The sequence below is a fragment of the Saccostrea cucullata genome, unplaced genomic scaffold (assembly GCF_032062105.1).
Source record: "Saccostrea cucullata isolate Sc308-1 unplaced genomic scaffold, CSIRO_AGI_Scuc_v1 ctg12273, whole genome shotgun sequence".
Lineage (NCBI taxonomy): Eukaryota > Metazoa > Mollusca > Bivalvia > Ostreida > Ostreidae > Saccostrea > Saccostrea cuccullata.
Window position 1 is genome coordinate 12,067 of NW_026928789.1, and position 22,957 is coordinate 35,023.

A 22,957-nucleotide genomic window follows, 5' to 3' on the forward strand; every position below is an offset into this window, starting at 1 on the left:
CTTCAAAGCTATGATTAGTGATATTTATATGGAATCGTCCTAGGGTAGTGTAAATTCTAGTTTGTTCAAATGATGATTGCCTGGAAGGGGGGGGGGATGTGGTGGAGTAAATTCAAGCCTGATGTGCTCAGGTGAGCGCTTTGGCCCCTGGGCCTCTTGTTTGATTTTTGATGAATGTTTTTTGCCATTGTTCCTAAAAATGGAAATTTCTGAACAATTCCTTTACAATGCCTTTAAATTGTTATTACTGCTACAGTTTTTGGCCTGATTACTTTCTTTTTTGCAGACAATTACGCTGCAGTATGATGCACAATAGTGTGAATTGGTGAATTGTGCTGTCTTTGTTACTAAATGTCTTAAACATATTCTTGAAATGCTACTCCAAGTACAGTTTGGGTTTGAATTTTATATAGCTTGGCAGTTGGCACACAAGTAGACTACATTAACGTACATAATATACTGTAATTAAATTGTTTTAATTCCAATGTGTTAAAATTTCCATTCAGAAAGTACCATTTGCGATGGTTTTAATTTAATGCTGCAAGAAATTAATTCAAAATTTCCTGTAAGCAATGTAACATTATTCATGTTATTTAAAACTAATACATAATAACATTCACGGTGGGGTGAATTTGGCGGAAAATTATTAAATCGCGAACATAACAAAATTAAAACCATTGTGAATTAGTGCTGCTTGTTGCAAAAGTTAAAGTCCAAGTGCTTCTTTCCCTTTGTCATACTTATAGACCAGTAGAGCTACAGTCTCTACAGAGACTTCTGGTGGTAAAAATTGAATCAACTTAAACTGTGGGCATAATTTTTAAACATTTGGTGCCAGGGCATTTTTATTTTCATTTACTTTATATATTTCCTGTGAAAACAGCTATGTTCATGATCTTTGGCTATCGACAGTACCCAACGCTTTTGACATGACTTGACCTACTGCAGAAACAGGGCTATCAGAATTTCACCGAAACCAAATGGCATGTACATCTGTGCATAGATGACATTATTTTGAATTAAACATGGACTTGACTGCAATCTCCCCATTTCAATTTCCAAAAATTGTTGGCTTTGCATATTAAATATAAAAAGTAGACTTCGTGACTGCATGTTATTTTTCTTTTATTTAATTCACAATGTCCAGTGACAATGACACATACACACACACACAAAATTAACTTTTCTTTTCACTATAAATTTTATTTTTACAAAATAATGTACGCTTCACAAACACCAAAAACTTTTCAATAAGATAAGGAAAACAGATTTGTCCACACAGGTTCTTGCAAAGTATTGTACAGCTAAAGTAAATAAAACTCGTACATTGTAAAGGAAAACTTTCTAGTAATAGGTCTTTGCAGGTTTTTGTTCATGTTAAGCATCTGTTTGCACCTTACTTAGGTCAAAAAATGGAAATCATGACTTCAAAAGTAATTATTCTGGTCACAATTTTCGTCAATTTCTCTAAATATATTTTTTGTAATATTTAAGTTGGATATGAATTATTTCAGATAGATATATATATATATATATTACCATGATATTGCTTAAGAAATAACTTTTTTACATGAAAAAAATTAATGAAATCAAATTCTTTGAACTGTTTATATATACATGTATAAAAATATATATAGCCTGTTTCATGTTTTTGGCTTTTGTGCTTTACAATTCTGAGAGATGGGTAGATGCTAAACAAAGAAAAAACTTGAATGGAAGGACCTCATCTATAAAATTCAATGTTTGATGCCTCCAGTCTGGAAAATTGATCTAGCACAATCAGTTATCGGTACCAGTAGATTAATTTTTTGATTTCCAGGAGATCACAGACAACTTGATTGCCTTTAAATTCCATAGATGACATTTAAATTATTTATTTTCTTGGGGGGGGGGAGGGGCTGAAATTTACAAGTATTTATCAAAAGTTATAACATTGCTAAAGTGTGGAAAACAATGTACATTTTGTTTTTGTAACATTAATAATTAATTTATAAAATTTTCCAAAAATTAATTAAAGTAAAAAATAAAATAAAGAAAACATGTACCAACTCATCGTGAGAAATATGTATAATTGTATATTCAGAACACAATATTTTTGATGATTGTGCAAACCTATCCTAGTTATAACACAATATTTCTATCATATAGAATATGTATACCAACCAGTATGTTAATTAGACATATAAGTCCAGAACAAATTCAGCATCAACAATTAAAGTTCTTATGAATGTTTCAAATGAAGTTTTTGAAATTTGAAGCACAGTCAATGATATTTCTTTGTTTCTGTTGAACTTGCCGAATGGTCTTCTTCCTTAAGGTTCCAATATCATACTGAGTGAGTAAGGCATCAACCAGTTTGTTGTACGTTGATGTTGACTTGACCGCTGTTTGAGGGCGTTTATTTCGGTTGGTGGAAGAGCTCACTATTTTGTGCAGAAGGAATGTTTCCAATTTTGACCATTTGCCTTGAGAAATCCTTTCATTTTGGGAAACAAGATATGAATGACTGCTCTGTTTGTTAAACTGAGCATGATTCTTCCTCCTTCTTCTGGATGAGATGGTCAAGGTTGATTTTTCCTTCCTTTCTTTCTTTCCATATGGGTTGTCACATTGTAGACAAGCACAAAGGTCTGAGCAAAGCTTGTTACTTTTGAAGCAAGGGCATCTGGTTTTAATGCAGAACTTCTTGTCTCCATCAGCAGACTTTGGTTTGGACTTTCCACAGCGACATTTAACATGTGTAACCTTTTTTTCCAAAATTTCACTTTCAGTTTGCATGCTTGTTGTTGCATCATGCCCTTCACTTGTGGATGTCTCCATACTTGTAACGGCACTGTAATGTCCAGGACCACAATGGTTGTAAGCAATGAACAATGGATTGGAAGAAATATGTTCATTTTGGCTTTCTATGAGCATTACTTCAATTTCAGTCCTGGAGGTGATCACACATATAGGTATGCAAAGGAAATTGCACAAAGCAGAAATAAGGAAATCTCCTAAATTACCCTCAAATGTGCCAGGTGCTCTGAATTTCTCAATACTTGATAACGTTTCATCATCTGTGAAGAAGTTATTGTACCTCTGATGGTTTTTAATGATTTCGTCTACAGTACATTGCCTCAAGGTAAAACTGAGTTCACCAATGTCATACACTTTATCACTCAAACAGTTGACCAATGATGATGTGTGAGGTAGATCATAGAAAATATTTTGTAATGCATACGCCACAGAGAAAAATAAACAGTTTCCATCCTCAGGTGTACTTAAAACCTGCATACCCAGCTTTGCTGCATTCTGTTCTAAATATTCCTTATTACCAGTAGATGATTGGGACGAAGTTTTTAGAAGGAGATTAGAATTATTTGTTGTCCAAAGAAGAGAGTCTAAAGAACAGTACAATTTATGATTCCTCTCTGTTGCTTGTAATATATGATGAAACTTTTTAGTAGAAGTAAATACAGAACTCTCAATTTCATCTAAAACAGGGTTGAGACACTGGTGGGAATTATCCGTTTCCTTCTCATGTCTTGGTGAAAGACATACCTCAATGAGAGGTTTAGCTGTACGATTCTGTAAAAAATAGCAAGCGTCCTGAACATTATTATCATGATAGTCTGAAAAAATTGGGTATACTGCATTAGTACTATTTGTAGGACTCCTGGAAGAATTCCATACATAGAGTAGTACACATAAAAGAGCTTTAGCAAGCTCTGGACCAATCCTACCAACACTTAGGGCAGAGTTGTTCAGGAAGTGATGAAGTTTTTCATTTTTGTTGGTGCCACATCCTGTAGGTATTTGTGACAGACAACCTTTGTCGATATGTTTCTTTAGATTTGAACATGCTTTAAGAGCCTCAGCATTTAAAACCAGTTTATCAGAATTGTCTTTTACATCTTTCCACTTAGAAACGAAGTTCTGAAAAGCTGTAGAAATCTGAGTTGTATATGGAGTGTCCATCTTCCTATTCTTCTCTACATCCCCCGTTTGTCGAAAAACTAATCGCAGGTCTCTTACAATAGATTTATAGAATTGGCTGGATTTTGTTAAATGTTTAGAGATTCTCTGGACTGCGTGAAACAAGTCCAACTTGACCTCTACATTGGGAAATAATTTTTGAATTTTATTTTTCCAGTGGCAACAATTGTCTAGCATAATTAAATTCACATTTTGTTCCAGAGAATTGGAGAGGTCCTGAAAACTGTGTTCAATATTTGAAAATGAAGTAGACTTGACAAATTCATATTTCAGGACTTGTCCGTATTCATTCAATATCATGAATAAGGAATCATACTGTGTTGTCCATGATTCTGTAGCAGGGTTTATGAATCCTATATTCACAGATACCTTGAATGTGTGATCACAGGACAACACTTGGGCCTGCAACCGGGAAAATGAATAATCATACACCATTTTCTCCTCATTATAGTGGTGAAGGAAAATGTCTTGAAGGTAGTCATTGCTAGGATGGGGGTTGTATTTCGTCAAATAATCTTGAATATGAGGGAAATTTTCATGGATATGTTGCCTTTTTCTTTGTAAATTATTCCAGCTCTGAGTTTCCAGGCAAAGTTGTCGTTGTAATGATGCATATTTTTTTATGACATCACTTGTCATTTGTTTTTCAACATTCCAGAAATTTACTCCTGACATTATTCTGAAATACCAAAGAATTGTTATTACACACTTCCTCAACAGTGACAGGATGAACATTTTAACTTTAAATTAAAAAAGAGAAAATAATAATAAAGTATGCATAAATAAATTATGTAATTAAATAATTAAATCATAATAAAAATGCATAAGTTTTGCTATTTTTATCATTATTTGTGAAGTACATTTTCTTTTTACAAATTTTAAAATCCCTGTTTCATTTCCCCAGCACTGACTTATAGATTCTGATATGTTTGACAAAAATTAAACTCCTTAGCCACACATGCATCTATATTGGTGCATTGATTTGTATATGGACACAGACACATCACATTGGTATTTATAGGCCCCTTCAAAGAAGGGAGGGCATATTGCTTTGCTACTGTGGTCTGTCGGTCCATCATCTCTTTCCATTCATTTTCTTTGCAGAGATTGCACATATTGAAGTGAAATTTGGTATACAGATTTATCGGAACATTATATATAGTTCAAGTTCTGTTTTGAATACTATCGTATAATTTTGGACAGAATTATGCCCCTTGAACTAAGAAAAACTTCAATTATTTGCATTTTCCATTCATTTTCAGTGCAGAGATTGCACATGTTTAAAAAGATATTTGGTAAAAAGTTTTATCAGAATAATATCTAGATTAAGTTCTGTTTTGGGTATGATCAGACTATTTTGGACAGAGGTATGCCCCTTTGACTTATAAAAATTCCAATTTTTTGCTGTTTCTGTTTATTTTCCTTGCAAAGATTGCAAATATTTGAAATGAAACTTGGTATACAGAGTTATCAGAACATCATATAGGTCAAGTTCTGTTTTGAGTGCGATCAAAACATTTTTGACAGAGTTATGTTTCTCGGACTTGGAAAAATTTAATTTGGGGGGGGGGGTCATAAGTGTTTTACAAACATCTCTTGTTTTTTAATGTAAAAAGAAAATAGTTGTATTTGTTTGAGTACATATTGGCAAAGTGAGATAACTGCTGAAAATATTCCCATTGTAAATTGTGAAAGCTGCAATGGGACACAAAAATTGGGATTAATAAGCCTTCCTCTGGAAGAAAATCCCAGGCATTGATTTCAGCTAGCTGTCACATTTAGATTAATTGAACCCTCTGTCTGCTAATGAAGTTTGTTTTGAAGTAATTAGATTTGGAATGCATAAGTTATTTCTTTTTTTCTATTAAAATACCCTATACAATGAGTTATGATTTCATTGAATTCTAAAAACAAAAATAGAAGATACATTCTTTTATTTATTTCTAATACTTTTTTAGTGCTCTATGTAAATTCAAGAGTATGAATTTTAAAGGTATTTGTACAATAACCCCATTCTATCATTAATTACTGAAAAAGTTCTTAGTGTTAATTTAGAAGGAGCCCTGTGGGGATCCGGGTTAGAATAAGTCCTCAGTACCCCCTTGCTTGTCGTAAAAGGCGACTAAATGGGTCGGTCCTTCGGATGAGATGGTATAAAGCAAGGTCCTGTGTTACAGCAAGTGTGGCATGAGAAAGATCCCTCTCTGCTCAAAGGCCATATTAGTGCTGAGCATAGGACTAAATTTGCATTAAAATAATCTGGAGCGGGACGTTAAACAGTATACAGTCAATCAATAATTTAGAAGGAAATAATCATTGACAGGAAAGTACAATTAATCCCAACTTATCTAGCCTACTGCAGAAAATTTATAGAGGATATTCAAAGTTTTATAGTTGAATATGGAATTTATTCCATGAGTGGGACAGAATTTTTTGATATTTTCACGAGTGCAAATGTTGAAAAATTCCATCTCACGAGTGAAATAAATTCCATTTCCAAAAACAAAACATTGAATTTTCTATTTATTACATTTTTAAAAGTTTCTTTTATTTTTCTTTTGCCTCCGTCTTTTTGTAAAATAGTATTATATAGTCTACATGACCTCATAGTTGAGCAGTTGAGACATAGCTAAGTAAGGTGAAAACATTGTAAACAAGGATTTATCAATATATTTTGGGTAATTTTTATGGTTTAATTCTCTGCCAGAATGGTTTATCTATCTCTTTCTGTCGTGGAGGTTTTTTTACAATGTACACTCTTAGTTATGGGAAGGAAAATCAAGAGTTTTACCTCACTTTTGATAGTTGCCACACTGTGACAGGATATCATTTTGATATCCTTTCACACTGTCATATTTACCATGATTAAATTTTATACATGATATATATACAAAGTATTTGTGTATTGAGAATTCTTTTATTGAAAAGGGATTTAATTTACTATGACAAAATTTTTTTACATAATTTGCTTTAATTTACATGTTAAAAATGAAAATTGAAGGTTTCATATTTCAGTATTGACCTGAAGTAAATGTGCATTTATTTAAAAAAAGCCTTTTCAGTTTCTGCTAAATTTGAAAGCATACCAATTTCAGTTTTGAAGTTATTTTTCCTTTCTCTTAATTGGTTAAGTACTGCAACATGTTTTAAATTTGAAGTTAGGCCTACACTGTCTTTGATCACTTTATTTTATCTAGAATGAAAGTTTTTTATCCCAAGATTCCTTGATTATGTACATAAATATTGCTTCTCTTTTTCTTGGTGTGTTTGGTTCAATTTGTTCCTGTTGGCCCTGATAACGATCTAGTTCTATCGGAAGCCATTTTAATTGACTTCAAACATTGATTTGTCAAAACAACACCCAGTTAATTGTTTACACCTGCACAGATAATTAATCCATCGGCATTGTTTACGTAGATCTAAGCTTGGGTTGTAACTGGAAGTTAAAAGTGCAACCTAATTTACGAACCAAATCCGGAAATCGGGAGATTTTCGGGTTGATCGGCAAAAATCGGGTGATAAGCATGACCCGCCGGGTCATAAAAAATAATCGGGTTACGGGTTGAAAAATCGGGTGTGACCCGACGAAATCGGGTGAGTTGGCAACTATGGCTGGGCATAATCGATTAATAATCGATTATAATCGAAATTTTGAACTTTAATAAAATTAATATAGAAAAGTTGAAACTTATTCAGATTTCTGTCAGACTTTTACAAAAAAAAACATTTACTTACATAAAATATTCAAAAATGTTAATTGAAATTTCTTTTATAAAAAGTGGAAAATACTATTTTGTTTACTTTAAACAATATAGGACTATATAAGACTATTGAAACAGAATGGGAATTTATTTTATTTTTTTTATAAAGTCCATGCAATGGGTATTTTACTGATATTAGTCCCACCTTTCATTTAATACATGTATATTTTTCTTAAAATTAGTTTTAATTAGTTAAACTAATAAAATTGCAAGTCTTAAAAGTAATTATCCAGAAGTTAGACTTGTATTTATGATAATAATTACGTTTAAAGATTGACTATACTAATTATGTTTTCCTTTGTATAGTAAAACCTTGCAATATTAACGTTTCCTGGTATTAGTCTAACCCCATATTTAATCATGGTGGTAAAAGTATCAACAAGACACGGAATCCTTCCATGTTTTCAACGTTCATCACTACTTTTATGCTCTTTGCACTTGGATTTGGTAATAAAATTGAAGTATGACAATTTTATTTTTTGTTAGCGATGTCGGCGACATTTATTTTATAATCGATTAGTAGCATCGATGAGCTTCTAACGACCGACAATCGATTGTCAGCGACAATCGTTCCATCACTAATTCTAACCTTTGAGAGTCTGACCCACATTTCCTCTGACCGCCTCGATACTAGCCTTTGAGACGTACGGGACGGGAACCTGACCCATATTTCCTCTGACCGCCCCGATACTAGCCTTTGAGACGTAAGGGAGGGAACCTGACCCACATTTCCTCTGACCTCCCCTGATACTAACCTTTGAGACGTAAGGGACGGGAACCTGACCCACATTTCCTCTGACCTACACTGATACTAACCTTTGAGACGTAAGGGATGGGAACCTGACCATTTCCTCTGACCTACGCTGATACTAACCTTTGAGACCTATAGGACGGGAACCTGACCCACATTTCCTCTGACCGCCCCGATACTAACCTTTGAGACGTAAGGGACGGGAACCTGACCCACATTTCCTCTGCTGTTTCTACAGGTCCACCAGTCCTTTTCATCCTTAGAGATGACTTCTAATACCTCACTCTTCCTGAATGGCAGATCCTCGGGGTCCTGAAAAAGATTCAGTTATCATTCAAGACAAACAAATATCTCTTAAACTGTATCTGATATAAAGAGTAAATAAATCAAGAAGATCAAGGACCAAAACTCTGGCCTATTACATTTCTTTGAATCATTCGTAGGGTTCCCATTGCTTCCTTGATCATTTTATTTTTACTAAGGTTTCTCTGCCAAATCCTATGATTCATGTAATTCAGTGCATTGTAACAGTTGTTTATAAAAATCAATCTGCCAAAATTATTAGCAAGGTCTCAACTTTTTCTTTTGTGAGAGAAAGAACAGTACCTGTATCTTGTCATAGAATTGTAGATCTACTTAGTTTTATTTTCCAGTTAAATGTAATTTAATTTATTGATCCCATTGTAATGATTTCTGCTCTATTTTCTTGTGCTGCTGTAAGAGCTGACAACTTAGGCTGCATAAAGCCAGCTATGATCACTAATACTGTAAATCATGTTGTATTCGTGAGAACTTTATTTTCGCGTAATTACGCGAGACAATGAGCTCGAGAAAATTTCATTCTTGCGTTTAAAAGTATTCCTTATGATTATATAGAGTAAAAACAGCAATTCGTGATAATTATGTCTCGCTAATAAAGAGTCAATGACTTTCTCGCGAAAATAAGGTGTCGTGAAAATTTAGTGATCTACAGTATTGTACAACCTTCTGCTAATGTACAGATATGTTTTACTTACTCTTCCTGGAAAATCAAATTTGGCAACAACCTTTTCCCTGGGTGCCTGGAATGAAATGATTCAACATCTTTAGGTGAAGAATTCATTCTAATTTCTAAAGACTATTAACTGATACACAGTCTGGATACTTTTTGCACATTGAATCCTACTTGATACAACTCAGTGACTTAGTGGCTAAGAAAACATCTGGGTTTTTTTAATTCTGTAAAATATTTGTGAATTTTTAACTCTTCCATAGGACCATTAAGTATAATAACACGTTGATGAACCAAGCATGAGATTGTTAATAACAAAACAAAACTTTGTCACAGAAGTCAATATAGAAGATCAGTTCCTAAGATTTGCTTCTGTGACCTACTGACCTATGTATATATGGTGCATAATAAACCTCTTTTCAAGTATTTTTGAAGTGCCACAACTTAATGATATCAAAGGCATCTGCCCAATGAAAAATTTGTATCACTGTGTACTAAAAGTGATAGCTGTTGTAAGAATACTACATGCAAGTAATATCATATGATATAGGCAGTCCACTTTATCAGATAATTTCCTTGTTTTTAACATTGCTTTACATATCTTACCTTGAGATTTGCAATGTGTTTTAAGTGAACTTAATGTGAACTTCCCAGTCATTTTAATATGTCTTTACTACGTGTAGTAAATTAAACACTTTGAATATAGAATACACAGTATGTCTATTACTTACAGGCTTAGTAAATGACTGATACTTAAGTGCAGAGTTTCAGGGTTGTCCCTGACACATGGGACCAGAGAATTTCTCTGTCTATATTGATGTAATCCCCTGGATATTTTGGTATTCCTTCTAAACTCCCAATCTGGGGGGAACCCCAGATTTCATTCTACTTAAATTCTTAGGACAACCTTGAGTTTACTAAAAGATTTATTTAGTGAGGTGGTGTCTAAATAATGTACTCACAGGCTTAATTAGTGAGGTGGTGTCGAAGTAATGTACTTACGGGCTTAATTAGTGAGGTGGTGTCTAAGTAATGTACTTACGGGCTTAATTAGTGAGGTGGTGTCGAAGTAATGTACTTACAGGCTTAATTAGTGAGGTGGTGTCTAAGTAATGTGTTTTGTAAAAGCTAAGAAGACTAGCAATGTCTGAGAACTCCTGGTCACCGATCCTGAATCTGGTTCCTGTCCCTACGTGGATTCTGTTGATGATGTAGTGGCTGATCTTGTTTTCTTCTCTGTAAATAAAACCAAGAATCAGGAAGTCAACACACTAGTATCAAGTAATACAGTCCTTAAAACGGTATTAATATCTGCTTCCTTAATATACAATGCTTAATATATACATGCTATAAGGCCAAACAAGGCCAAACAAAAAAATAGGTAAGGTTCCGGTTACACCTTGCAAAAAATTAGGATAGGTAGGTAGGGATTTTTTTTTCCTTTACAAAATATTTAAATTTTTTCTTCGTAATACATATAATTGATTTGCAGGTGGCATTTAAATGTGGCATGATAATATACTAGTCAACACTGATGGGTGCCTAGTTATGAACCCCCCCCCCCCCCCAAGTCATTATTCTCTAGGGGTCATAATTGTCTTGACACTGGAAAGAGATAATGTTCCGGAAAAAAAAAATGAAATTCCCCCCCCCCCCCCAAAAAAAAAAGTTTAGGGTCAGGGGTGAACATGGTGAAAAATAGGGAAGGTAGGGTAACTGGAACCACACAAATTTTTTATTTGGCCTAAGGTATTATCATTGGGCAAATGTAAATATTAATATTTAAAAATTATCAAAACAAGCTAATATTTCATCAAATTATAATCATTTATACAATATTTACTGGTTAGATTTCTTTCTATCATTCAAATAAAATTATAATTAGATTCCACTGCTTGTGATTCAGTACTTGTACTTACTTGACACAGAGAACAAAGTCTCCCTGTATAGACTGACTATCCCTGACCAGAAATACTCCCGACTCTGTTGGATTTAATATCTCATTGGTCTCATCTCGCGAAAGGGTCCCAAAATACCAACTATAAAAGAAACAAGTATAAATATAGTTTAGACCCACTGTCAACACGTTTTGTTTTCATTTCAATTAATACTATGCATAGAGTAAACCATTTTTAAAAGTATTCCACAATTCTTTAAATTACAGAAATCAGGACAAAATCAGAGACTCAAGTTAATACTTTCAGAACAATATTGAGCTTTTTAATCAGGTCTGGCAGAAAGTGCTGTGTGATATTTTATACCAGTTAACTGGTATATCCCCATTTCGTTCTTCATAATATGTATTCATAATATGTAACATGTTATTTTTTTCAATGCTTGTTCAGGTTTTATAAAACGTTATACAGAATTACCTGCCTGTTTTTCAAGTAGAATATGGTTGCAAATGATGCAGAATTGTTTAGAAATTGAAAGATAATTAACAGCTGGCTGCTACATCATACATGAAACATCTTTAAGTTAAAGCTGAATCTCACTATTGCAATGTGATCCGAAAAATTCTTGTGCACAACAAACTCAGCCAAGCACTTGTGACAACACAATAAACCAGACAATGTCAATATCAACTCCAGAACACAAAATTTGCATTTGTGTTTTCATGTAAGATGGAAAAAGCTAAACTGATTATGGATTTTATATTGTGATACACTGCAATAAAAAATTTAATATTGCAATATATCACAAATCACAATAGGATTTTTCAGTTGTGATACCCAGACTACATGGACTACTGGCAGATTCAAATCAGCAGGGCCAATAACTTTTAAGGGTAGCCAGTCCTGTGGCAGCTGTTGTTTCTAGTGAGTTTGGAACCCTGAGTAAACATGACTCAGATTTCCTCCAGAGCTTGAAGAGGATATAAAATGTTTGATCATGATTTTGTGTAGGACTTCATGTTTTTATCACTTAGTCAGTAACTTAGTGGCTCAGATATTTCCGATTTTGTATGAGAAGTTCAGAATGTTCACAAGTCAACCTGTCAACATCAAACAGAATCACAACTTTGTACTTTTCATGCCTTTCTAGTAATATGCAATTAGTGAACTTCAATCCCAGTCGAATGTGAACTCAATTAATAGTGATCCCTATCGGGATCAAAGTACAGCTTCTGTCTTAAAACTACCGATTAACTTTCAACAGTCATTCTTTTTTCTTATTTAGAGACTCCTTTACCAGACGTGTTTACCCATATCGTTGTTTCTCAGTAATTTTGATGAAATATTTCCGTGAGAGTTGGCATTTATCAGTGAGATTTCATTTTTTATTGATTTTAAATATACTTATGGAGAAAACTGTTTTCTGATTACTAAGTCGCCGGCTTGGCAGAGTGGTTAAACCGTCTGCTCTAGAGTCGCGAAGTAAAGACGCAGTAGGTGCTGGCACGACAAAGACCCCTCCTCGCTCAATGGCCTGAGAAGAGGACAAACTTGCAGTTCTCCACCGGCAAGTGGTGGCGTCTCCATATGAGTGAAAGATTCTCGAGAGGGACGTTAAACAACGTACAATCAATCAATTTTATTATTAAAACGAAATTAACGAACCCTTTTACTGCGAAATTCCGAACAAATGTATTTCCGTATTTTCATTACATCATAACGTGAGACGTATTTCGTACTAAAAATCCGTATAAAATACGTACGGCGAAATCGTAAGAGTAACAGGTCTGCTTTACATTTGTCAAATCGAATAAGTGCCATGCAATATTCACTTGTCTGTAATTTTTTTTCACTGGTACCGGACAAGGGGAGAAGCCTTAATGTCGAGCTCTGTAACATGCAGTGAACACAGACTTAAGAAGGTAAAGTCAGAGGTGAAATGCAAAACAACATTCAAAAAGGTCCATCATGTAAATGAAGCTGCACTAGCCCTTACAATTTCACTGTCAGACAAATTATAACAAGCACAACGAGCGTCGCTTCGCGACGCTCGTAACTGCGAGTTCTAACAACAATGCCTGGGCGAAGAGAAAATTTGGACTACTGCACATTCATATTCCATAAAATTTTTTCCGCAGTAATTTGGACCCACAATGCATCGCTTCGGACACAAACTATAAAGCAACGTTCTCGCGAGAATAAGGACAAAAGTTAATTGAATAATCAATTTGCCTTGCTTCATGAATTTATCTGTTTACTGCAGAAAAATAGTCATAAACTGATTGAAATCACCTGCTCAGGCTTCGGTTTGGTAAAGCAACAAACAATGTCTTGAGAAGTCAGAGTCTTACATGCACCAAATGTCACGTGAGGTTTGACAAGTCTGATCTAAATGAAAACTGGATTAGTATCTGCGCTCACCCTAATGGTCGCACCGTCATCATATTACATATTATACATATGTGTATGATTTTACGAACTGTTGAGAATTAAAGGCCTGATACTTTGTGTCATTGCTTAGAAGACTGCAAAAATATTTAAAACATAAAGAACTTTTCCACATAAAAGTAACAGGTCCTCTAGGTAGTCTTATAACAGGAAAAGTCAACTGCACATTAAAGTCATTAACAATTATGTCATTCACAAGTTTTTAAAGTTCTGAGTCATAACATTACTGGAATACCAGCACAGTTACCCTGGTCAGAATTGTGCTGGCACTAGACAATGGACAGTCATAATTCTCTATTTGTTTTTATTTTGTTTATAGCTCAAAGCCCATAAAAGGTGTCTTTTTGTGTTTCACATAAATTCAGAAAGGCAATATATCTATCAATCTTCTGTATTACTATTATGATGGACTTTTTTTTTATAGGAGGGGCTGTCTAATTCGAGTTTCCTTCTGACTCACAAATAAATACCTGTATTTATCCTCTGGGTCAAAATCACTCGCCATTTTGGAGGCTTTCTTGACGATCTACGTTAATAAAAAACCACCATAGATACTATTTCAGTCGACTTGTCCAGGAAGCTAAGTGGTTCATAAACAAATATGGCGGGGTGTCATCCGGGAAATTTCGTCAGTGCTTTATAGTCTCTAAACAAATTCAAATAATTTGTAATTAAATAGAATACATATTCTTTAATATATGTTCTAAAATATTTCATATTTATTGAACCAAAATTAATTTTTTGTATTTAGAATTTTTAAATCGTTTTGAAATATGATACACATTTTGTTTAGAGATTAATTTCATGGCAGCCCCCATTCATCTACAGAATGGCGGCAAAGATAAACCAAAACACTATTTTGTGTTTATTTATTTTACTGACTGCCGCAGTGATTGTCATAAACTCAGCAAGACTGAGTGACCCTAAGATTCTACTGCCATACCATAGCTCTGTCATCACAAATTTCACTTTGAAAATCAATTTATCGAGAGAAGAAGCTAGACTTCCAGACAGTTGTTACACATGGTAGGTCGCGGTTGTCAAGCCATAGTGATTATTTCTTACCCCCCCCCCCCCCCTATGAAAATGTCCTTCTATCTTATTGGAGTTTGTTAAGTCAAGTAATGCTGCAAATAAAACTTGAACCATGTCATGATGATAAAGCATACCAGAGGTCCAGCATAATCTCTTTACATAGTATGGACTGAATATCACTAATTAAGCTATTCAAAATAGCTTGATAATATGTTTAAGGGTGTGACCGTTGGGGCAAGTGCAATTGTACCATAAAAAAATACACTTGAAACATCGATCCACCACTTCAAACATCAAGTTGCACCAGACATCTCGACTGTGACATATCGGAGCTCGTCAGGGTTTATGGAAATAGCCGAGTGTCTGGTTGAAACTAAACAATTTTGACAAAAAACATTGTAGAGTATTTTTTGTTTCTTTTATGACTTCTACAAACTGAACCCTTTTATGTTATTTATTTTATTTATATGGAATCCTGGTAGCAAAGGAATTCTGAGAAGGTTTCAAACAAAATTTTGCATGACATATGTACAGATTTTATTCCGAATTTCCTCTGTTCTTACACTTTAGTCTATTGAACTCTCTGTGCTCGCTATAACCATTTAAAAGCAAGTGCAGTGAAGTGCAGCAAGGCACAGCTTGCACTGCTAGCTCTAACAACAATGCCTGGACCAAGAGAAAATTTGGACCTACACGTAGTCTTTGATCTGATTTAATTTTTTTTTGGCATTATCCTTTCAAGTTTCTTATGCTGTCATTAAATGATATGATGATAGAGTCTAGACATGCCAAATGTTGCATGCGGTTTGAAGTGTTCAGAATTTAAAATAACCTGAATAGGTATCTGCACTTGCCCTTCTTATGTCCACACTATCAATGTATAACAGTTTCTCACATTCAAGCATTTTTTCAAAATTAAGAAAAAGATTAAAAGTCATAAATGTATGTGACTGACTAGACATATTTTGTACTTAAGACCAATATTTCAAGGTTGGACCAGCGAACCACTGTAACAAGCACAGTTGCATATAATGAAAAATTTCATAGCTTGCACTTCGACTTTGATACACCTCTTTGAACTTCATACTGCATAAAACAGTTCAGAATATGACTTCGATATTTAGTTGCACTTCCAAGATCTCACGAGAAACCTAGTGAGATTAGATGAAATTAGAATTTCTTTTTTTAATTTCTCTACAAGAACATTATATTCAAGATAACTGCAGATATTCTCCTGCAATTAGATCTGATCCTTGTGCATATTGAACATACTGTATGCAGGGTTATTTTCAACCCATGTTATTTTCACCCTTTTACACTTGTTAACATTTTTGCCCCGTTTTAAATTCACCCAGTCACGGTTCTGTTTAAGAATTCATACTGTGTTCTTTGAATTCACCCCGTTTTGAATTCGCCCACTTGTAACGAGGGTGAAAGGGGTGAAAATAAAAAGGGGCAAATATTACCCTGTGTAAAGTTACCTACTATATTGTCGCCAGTAATTCTGTACCACTCTTACAGGCAGTCCACTCAGCAGGAAGTGGCCATGATTCAGCTGGTTAACAGTACGGATGGAGAGTGCGCGTTCTCGGCCGTCATTTCCGCAGTGTCTAAGTCACCCTACAGGAAAACCTCCATGGTGCTCGCTGAAAATAAAGGTGATGTCTAAAACGAAAAAAAAGAATTGATCACTCTTATAAGTATGATAAATACACCTGTATTCATTTTTATCACAGATTCAGATTAGAAAGTGATTGTGGTTTTTTTTTTAACAGTAACTGGAGAAGTACTTCGTTGCATTGTGATTGTGGAGGCGATATCGCGATTTGAGATCGAGACCACCACACGATTATTGTATCTAGAAGACTCGCCAGAGGAGCTCATAATTAAAGGATATGATGAAGAAGGTAGACATAATTGTTAAGATAAGAATAGGAAAAAGGTAGAGTTGATTGTTAAGAAGCCTACTTAATTATGGTAACTTTATTGACAGGACTTAAAGGTCTTGAAGGATGACTTTGATTTGTATTCTTTTTTAACTGACTTTTGACCAGTAGTAAAACATTTTCTAACAGTTCTTAAACCTTCACAGTTTTATTAATGTTTTTGGCTGCAATTGCAAATTGTATGGAAGGTTAAAGAAAAAATCAAAATTTTTTTCAAGTGTAAAAAAGAATTTTGTGCTTGTTGTAGGAAATGTGTTTTCTAGTTTGGCTGGATTGGAGTTTGAGTGGAGTTTACTCCCCGACACAAGTACCCAGCGGGAGGAGATGGTGGAAATCCTCAGGTTTGTCTGTCTGTAGTGTAGATAGAAATCTATAACTGACTGGTATGTCTGTCAGTGGATTTACATCTATAGCTTGCTGGTCTGAAAAAAATTGGATAGTATAACAGAGCTTCAATGCCATTCATTGGGCCCCAAAATGTCCAATTTCTTGATTTATTTTCTCCATAGATTCAGCTGTCATCTCAAAATATCTGTGTGCTCTAGGACTGGGACGATATATCGATATATTGTGATATATGTGAGGACGATACACATATCGATACATTTGAAGAAATATCGAAATATCGCCCCAAAAAATCTTACTTCTGTTTTTCATTGTTTATCTAACATTTGGGGTTTAATATATAAAAAAAATAAGTTAAATATAAGGCCATATAAAATTGAAATCTTGGTTCTCAGGCCCGCGCGCATCTGTTTTGAGGTTGCCGCATTGCCGATTTTATTGTATTTTTAATAAAATAAAAAGTTGATATTGCGGAGACCAATCCGGGAAAAAAATTTCCGACCTCATTTGTTTCGTAGTTTAGTATTCAAATATCACTTCCGGTAGCCATTTACAATGAGATTTTGGCTACTTCGTTTGAAAATACATTCGAGGACATTACCTACGATGTTTACACGCTGTTAAGCAATGGATATAGCAGAAATTTTGACCAGAAATGGAAAGTATATCTGTGATTAAAAAAATTATCTTAAAGAAAATTCGGAAATTAAAATTTAAAAAAATACCTCCCTCATCTACTTTATTGCCAATAAAATGAAAAATAAATCGCCGCCCTCCCGCATCTGTTTTGGAGAAAATTGGCCTGAGAACCAGGGAATTAAATTTAGATAGCCTAAATATACATGTAGATATGAAATAAATAATAATTAACAACACTTGAGTAAAATATTTTTGTTTTACAACATATGAACAACTATTTTGAATAAATTATTCTCATTTGCAAAGAAATAATTGTTTATTTCAATGCAAAAAAAGATTTTATAGGCAGTTAAACATATCGTGATACATATCGTTTTGTGGCTCAAATATCGTGTTAGTATCGATATAGAAAAAGTTGTATCATCCCAGCCCTAGTGTGCTCCTAACGTATTACTGTATAGGGGATTAATTTCACGGGTTGTAATTTTCACGTTTTTCTCTTATCTGACACGATCGCGGTTTCTTGAATTCGCGGAATTTGTATATTAAAAAAGTTACCTCCCTTTTCTACGTCTGTTTTATCCATACCATAGCTACATGTAAATGACACGTTGTCTTTATCTCAAAAACAAGAGCGTAGATTTATATAAAATAGTTCGATTAAATAAATAATTGACAATTAATTAAAACAAGTGCAGTTATCAAAAGTCCTTGACTAATAAACGTCAAATTACTTTCCTATATGCTATTACGATGAGTGCATGCACACCCAAGATCTTTAATACAACGCGGCGAATAACCACTGGACGGTAATAAATGTGTTAATGTAGGACGACGAAAAAATATCCTTCCACATCTTCAGTAAGTTCGATAGTTATTTAAATATTTTTTTAAAACCGAAATGTCGATAAAAACTAATATGCACGATAATGCAGGTAACAAATACACGTGGTAACATTAATTACGCACGGGTAATCAAAACCCAAGGCCCACGTGTTTTGGTTGAAGAAACGTGTAGCGCTGGCCATTAAAACAGCTTTTTAACAAATACCAGGTTATTATCAGCCGATTAATTTTAATTAAATTAAAGCGTGATAATTAAAATAATCATATGACAAGTGCGGTGCTACTTGTAATTACTGAAATGACCATGTACTGCACGTACATGTATATAAATCTATCGTAGTCTTTTTCTCAAATTTCGGAATAAAACATGGAAATTATTGAAAAATTATTCACTGTTTCTTCAATTCACGGATTTATAAACACCTTAATACTAACATTCATGGAGAAATAAATGAAGATACAGAACAAATTTTTGTTTGCAATAGTTACACCTTTTTTTTCAATGGATGGCACTGTAGCTCTCTGGTCATCCATCCTAAGTTTTTCAGACTAGCAAGCTACAGTTCTTCGGCTAATCCGTAAGTTTATAAGGAAATCATCCAGCTATTCTCTTTGTGAAAACTGCTGAGAATTTTATCAGTAAACTGACACTCTCCATTAATTTGGTCTGTTGTCATTAATTTGGACAATTTTAGCCATCAGAATACATGTTTTTTTTTTTCATGCTGTACATTAAATTCATTGTGTTCAGTACCTATAAGTGGGTATAACTTATAAGGCCTCTAATTTTTCAGAATCACCAAGTTTACTGAGTCTCACTATGTGATGCCTAATCACATACAGCAGCTGGAGGCCAAGGGTCTACAGGGAGATCTGATCCTGGTGGAGGGGATGAGGACTGGGAGCGCACTCGTTAAAGCTCGCATCAGGGACGGGGCATACAAGGTAGGGGAGTGTACTCGTTAAAGCTCGCATCAGAGACAGGGCATACAAGGTAGGGGAGTGTACTCATTAAAACTCGCATCAGAGACAGGGCATACAAGGTAGGGAGCGCACTCGTTAAAGCTGGCATACAAGGTCTGGTGTATTCTACAGCAAACTATCAAACTTATTTCTAGTGGGTTCAAATATATTTACATTGGCTGCTATTGGTACCAATTGGTGTTTTTTGTGCTTGTATATTGTAATTAAGTTAAGCATATATTTTCTGCTCACAGAAAATAATAGGAGTAATAAACCAAAATTCAAAAGATAACTTCTATAAGTATCTGTAATCTTTTAACATAAATATATTTTTGTTTTAGGACGTAAAATCACCAGTTGTGAAGTTAGTAGTGGTGGCCAACTTAATCATCAGTCCTGCAGAGGCTTACATCTTAAAACACGCCACGATAAAATATGCAGTAAAGCTGATCAAACAGAGCTCAATGATAGGTGAGAAAACACACCACAATAAAACACGCCACAATAAAATATGCAGTAAAGCTGATCGAACAGCTCAATGATAGGTAAGAAAACATGCCACAATACATGTAAAACACGCCACAATTAAGGCTACCTAAAATTAAAATTCTGGTTCTCCGGCCCACGTGCATCCGTTTAGAGGTAGCCGCATCACTAATTTTATTGTATTTTTGATAAAATAAAAGGTTGGTATTGCAGAGATCAATCCGGAAAAAAAGTTCTGTCCTTTTTTTCGTAGTTTAATACTCAAATATCACTTCCGGTAGCCATTTGCAAAAAGGATGTTCACACGCTGATAAGCAATGGATAAAGCACACCCTTTGAAAAGAAATGGAAAGTACATGTATATCTGTGAATAAAAAAATATCTTTATTTTAAAGAAAATTCGAAAATTCAAATTAAAAAAATACCTCCCTCATCTACTTAATTGTAAAATGATAAATGCCGCCCTCCCGCATCTTTTTTGGAGAAAATTGGCCTGAGAACCAGAGAATTAAATTTAGATAACCTAAAATATGCGGTAAAGCTGATCAAACAGAGCTTTATGATAGATGAGCAGTAAAAAGTTAATATCTGTGTTTGTTCTTGCCCAACATTAAAGAGGCTTGGTGGTTTTGGCCATTTTTAGACTATTTTGATCTCCTTTAGGAGAAGAGCTCCATATAAAGATATAACAAAATGATCAAATTTTAAAACTAAAATTTATGAAATTCTTCTTAGCAAAAGATATCATATCCCAAAATTTATGGTATATCTGGTGGTTAATAAAAAAAAATAATTTGTTGACCCCTAGCCTCCTTAATATTAGTAAAAATATATGTATTTTCGATGTGCGAGATTTCTTTGCTGCCCTTACAGATACTGAGGCATCATTATTTCTCTACAAGATATACCTGTTTTGTTTTTCACAAAAATTTCCCTGCCTTCTTATCAGATACCTAGGTGACATTATTTATCTATAAGATACTATTTTTGTTTTTGACAGAAATCTCGCTGCCTTCCTCCCAGTTCTTCCTGGAGGTACAGGATGACGGTGTTTGTAACTTAGACGCGAAAACCTCCATAGCAACAGGACAGGAAATCGGCTCCACGGAGATCGTGCTGACAGACAGAAGTATCCTTGTTCTGCTTACTTCCAGCTCTGACCCACTACATCAATAGTTTTATTTCTATTTATACCAAAATTCTTGTTTTTCAAACTATTTTGAATTAAACTCGCAAGGTGCAATAATAATTAGTTTTTTGATGAATTCATGATTTAGTTCAAAAGTTTAGTTCCAATTTTAAAGTTGAGTTGAACCCCAGAAAGTATATGATTCCTTAACAGTTCTGAGATCTTAAGCAGGATGCCCTTGTTAAACCAAGTGCCATGTTGTACGTTGTGGCCCCTAGCTACCTCGGGTTTGTGGTCCTGCCGGACAAGAAGTGGGTCCTGGAGACTGAGAAAGAGTACACCATTGTCATTGAGCTGTATGATAAAAACAGTCACAAAATCTACCCATCTGATGTAAGTACACCATTATAGAATTGTACAATAAAAACAGCCACAAAATCCACCCATCTGATGTAAGTGTGAGCTGAATGATAAAAATAGCCATGTTTTATAGAAATGTTTCATTCAACAATGAAACAATACTTAATGTTTGTAGAATGTTATACTGAGGGCCTTGTTTCCTAAAGAATACTTTGATGTGAGATTCTCCACTAAGAACGGGACTTATCACCACGTGTACACACTGAAGCCAGGGAAAACCAGCATTGAAGGAGTCTTGAAAGCCATTGTACAAGAGGTGGTGAATTATATCCATAATAAACTGCAAGTTTTTATTCGATGAATAAAGAAAAGTTGTTTAAAAAGAAACAGACAGAGGACAGACTATAGAGAGTCTAGCCTTTCTTTAGCAACTTTCAAGGGAAGATGTTTGACTGTATGGACATGTAGGATAACTTTCAATTTTATGTGACATGACATTGTTTGTTCCTATAAAGAAAAATAAAGTTGATAATTTAACCAAAAATCACTTCATAAAATGTCATAAAGTCAACATCATGTATTACTGAGGGTTGATATTTCACTGTATTGACTTGATCCTGTGATGAAGAGATTATGATGTGTATTTTACTGTAGGACGGTACAGAGATAGAAGTTAACCCTACTGTAAAAGGCTCCCGTTCAGTGGAGATTTTTGACCCAATTCGAGTGAGACCTGAGACCCTCTACTTTCCCTGGGACCCCCACTCACCCACAAGTCACCAGTACAGATTACAGGTAGCAAAACAAAGAATTGTCTGTACACAGATTCATTTCAATGCAGACTGAATGTTATGTTTGATTATACTTTAAGCTTTAAATAGTCAGAATTGCCTCTGATTAAATTTTCCCACAAGCTTCTAACATTAAGATTTACCTTTGTCATGTGACAGGTAAAGGGAGGAAGTGGGGAGTATGTGTGGAGCTCTTCTAACGTGGAGACCACCACCGTCAGCGTCAGAGGGGAGATAACAACCGGAAAACGGGGAGAGGCCACCATCACAGCCGCTGACGCCAAGAACAGGGTTCACACAGGGACAGCCAAGGTATATAAGGGAGAGATAGTACTGGGGTCTAATGGATAGAGACTTAAAGATACAAGATTTTTTTATTCAGAACATAGTCAAGTTTGGCTTTAATTTGTGAAAATTTTATCTAGAAGTACACATATTAAAACAAAAATTAGTGACAGAAAGTCTAATACTTTGTGTATTTTAGGTGTATGTATTGCCCCCAGAAGACATGAAGTTTGTCCCGAAGCATGTGGAGGCCGAGGTGGGGTCAGAGCTAAGATATGCCCCTCTCTGTGTTCGGGCGCCACCAAGGT

The 22,957-nt window shown here is 34.6% G+C and overlaps 1 protein-coding gene across 1 annotated transcript; it reads left to right on the forward strand.

Moving 5' to 3' along the window:
* Positions 1–14,643: 14,643 nt before the first annotated feature.
* Positions 14,644–22,938, forward strand: LOC134278706 (nuclear pore membrane glycoprotein 210-like; the record flags this gene model as incomplete). Its single annotated transcript, XM_062760999.1, has 12 exons — positions 14,644–14,850; positions 16,381–16,517; positions 16,635–16,766; positions 17,053–17,146; positions 19,430–19,580; positions 19,940–20,069; positions 21,085–21,213; positions 21,434–21,606; positions 21,749–21,889; positions 22,228–22,368; positions 22,524–22,676; positions 22,849–22,938. Coding segments are annotated over exons 1-12 (1,668 nt in total), but the record flags the coding sequence as incomplete, so codon positions are not given.
* Positions 22,939–22,957: the final 19 nt, after the last annotated feature.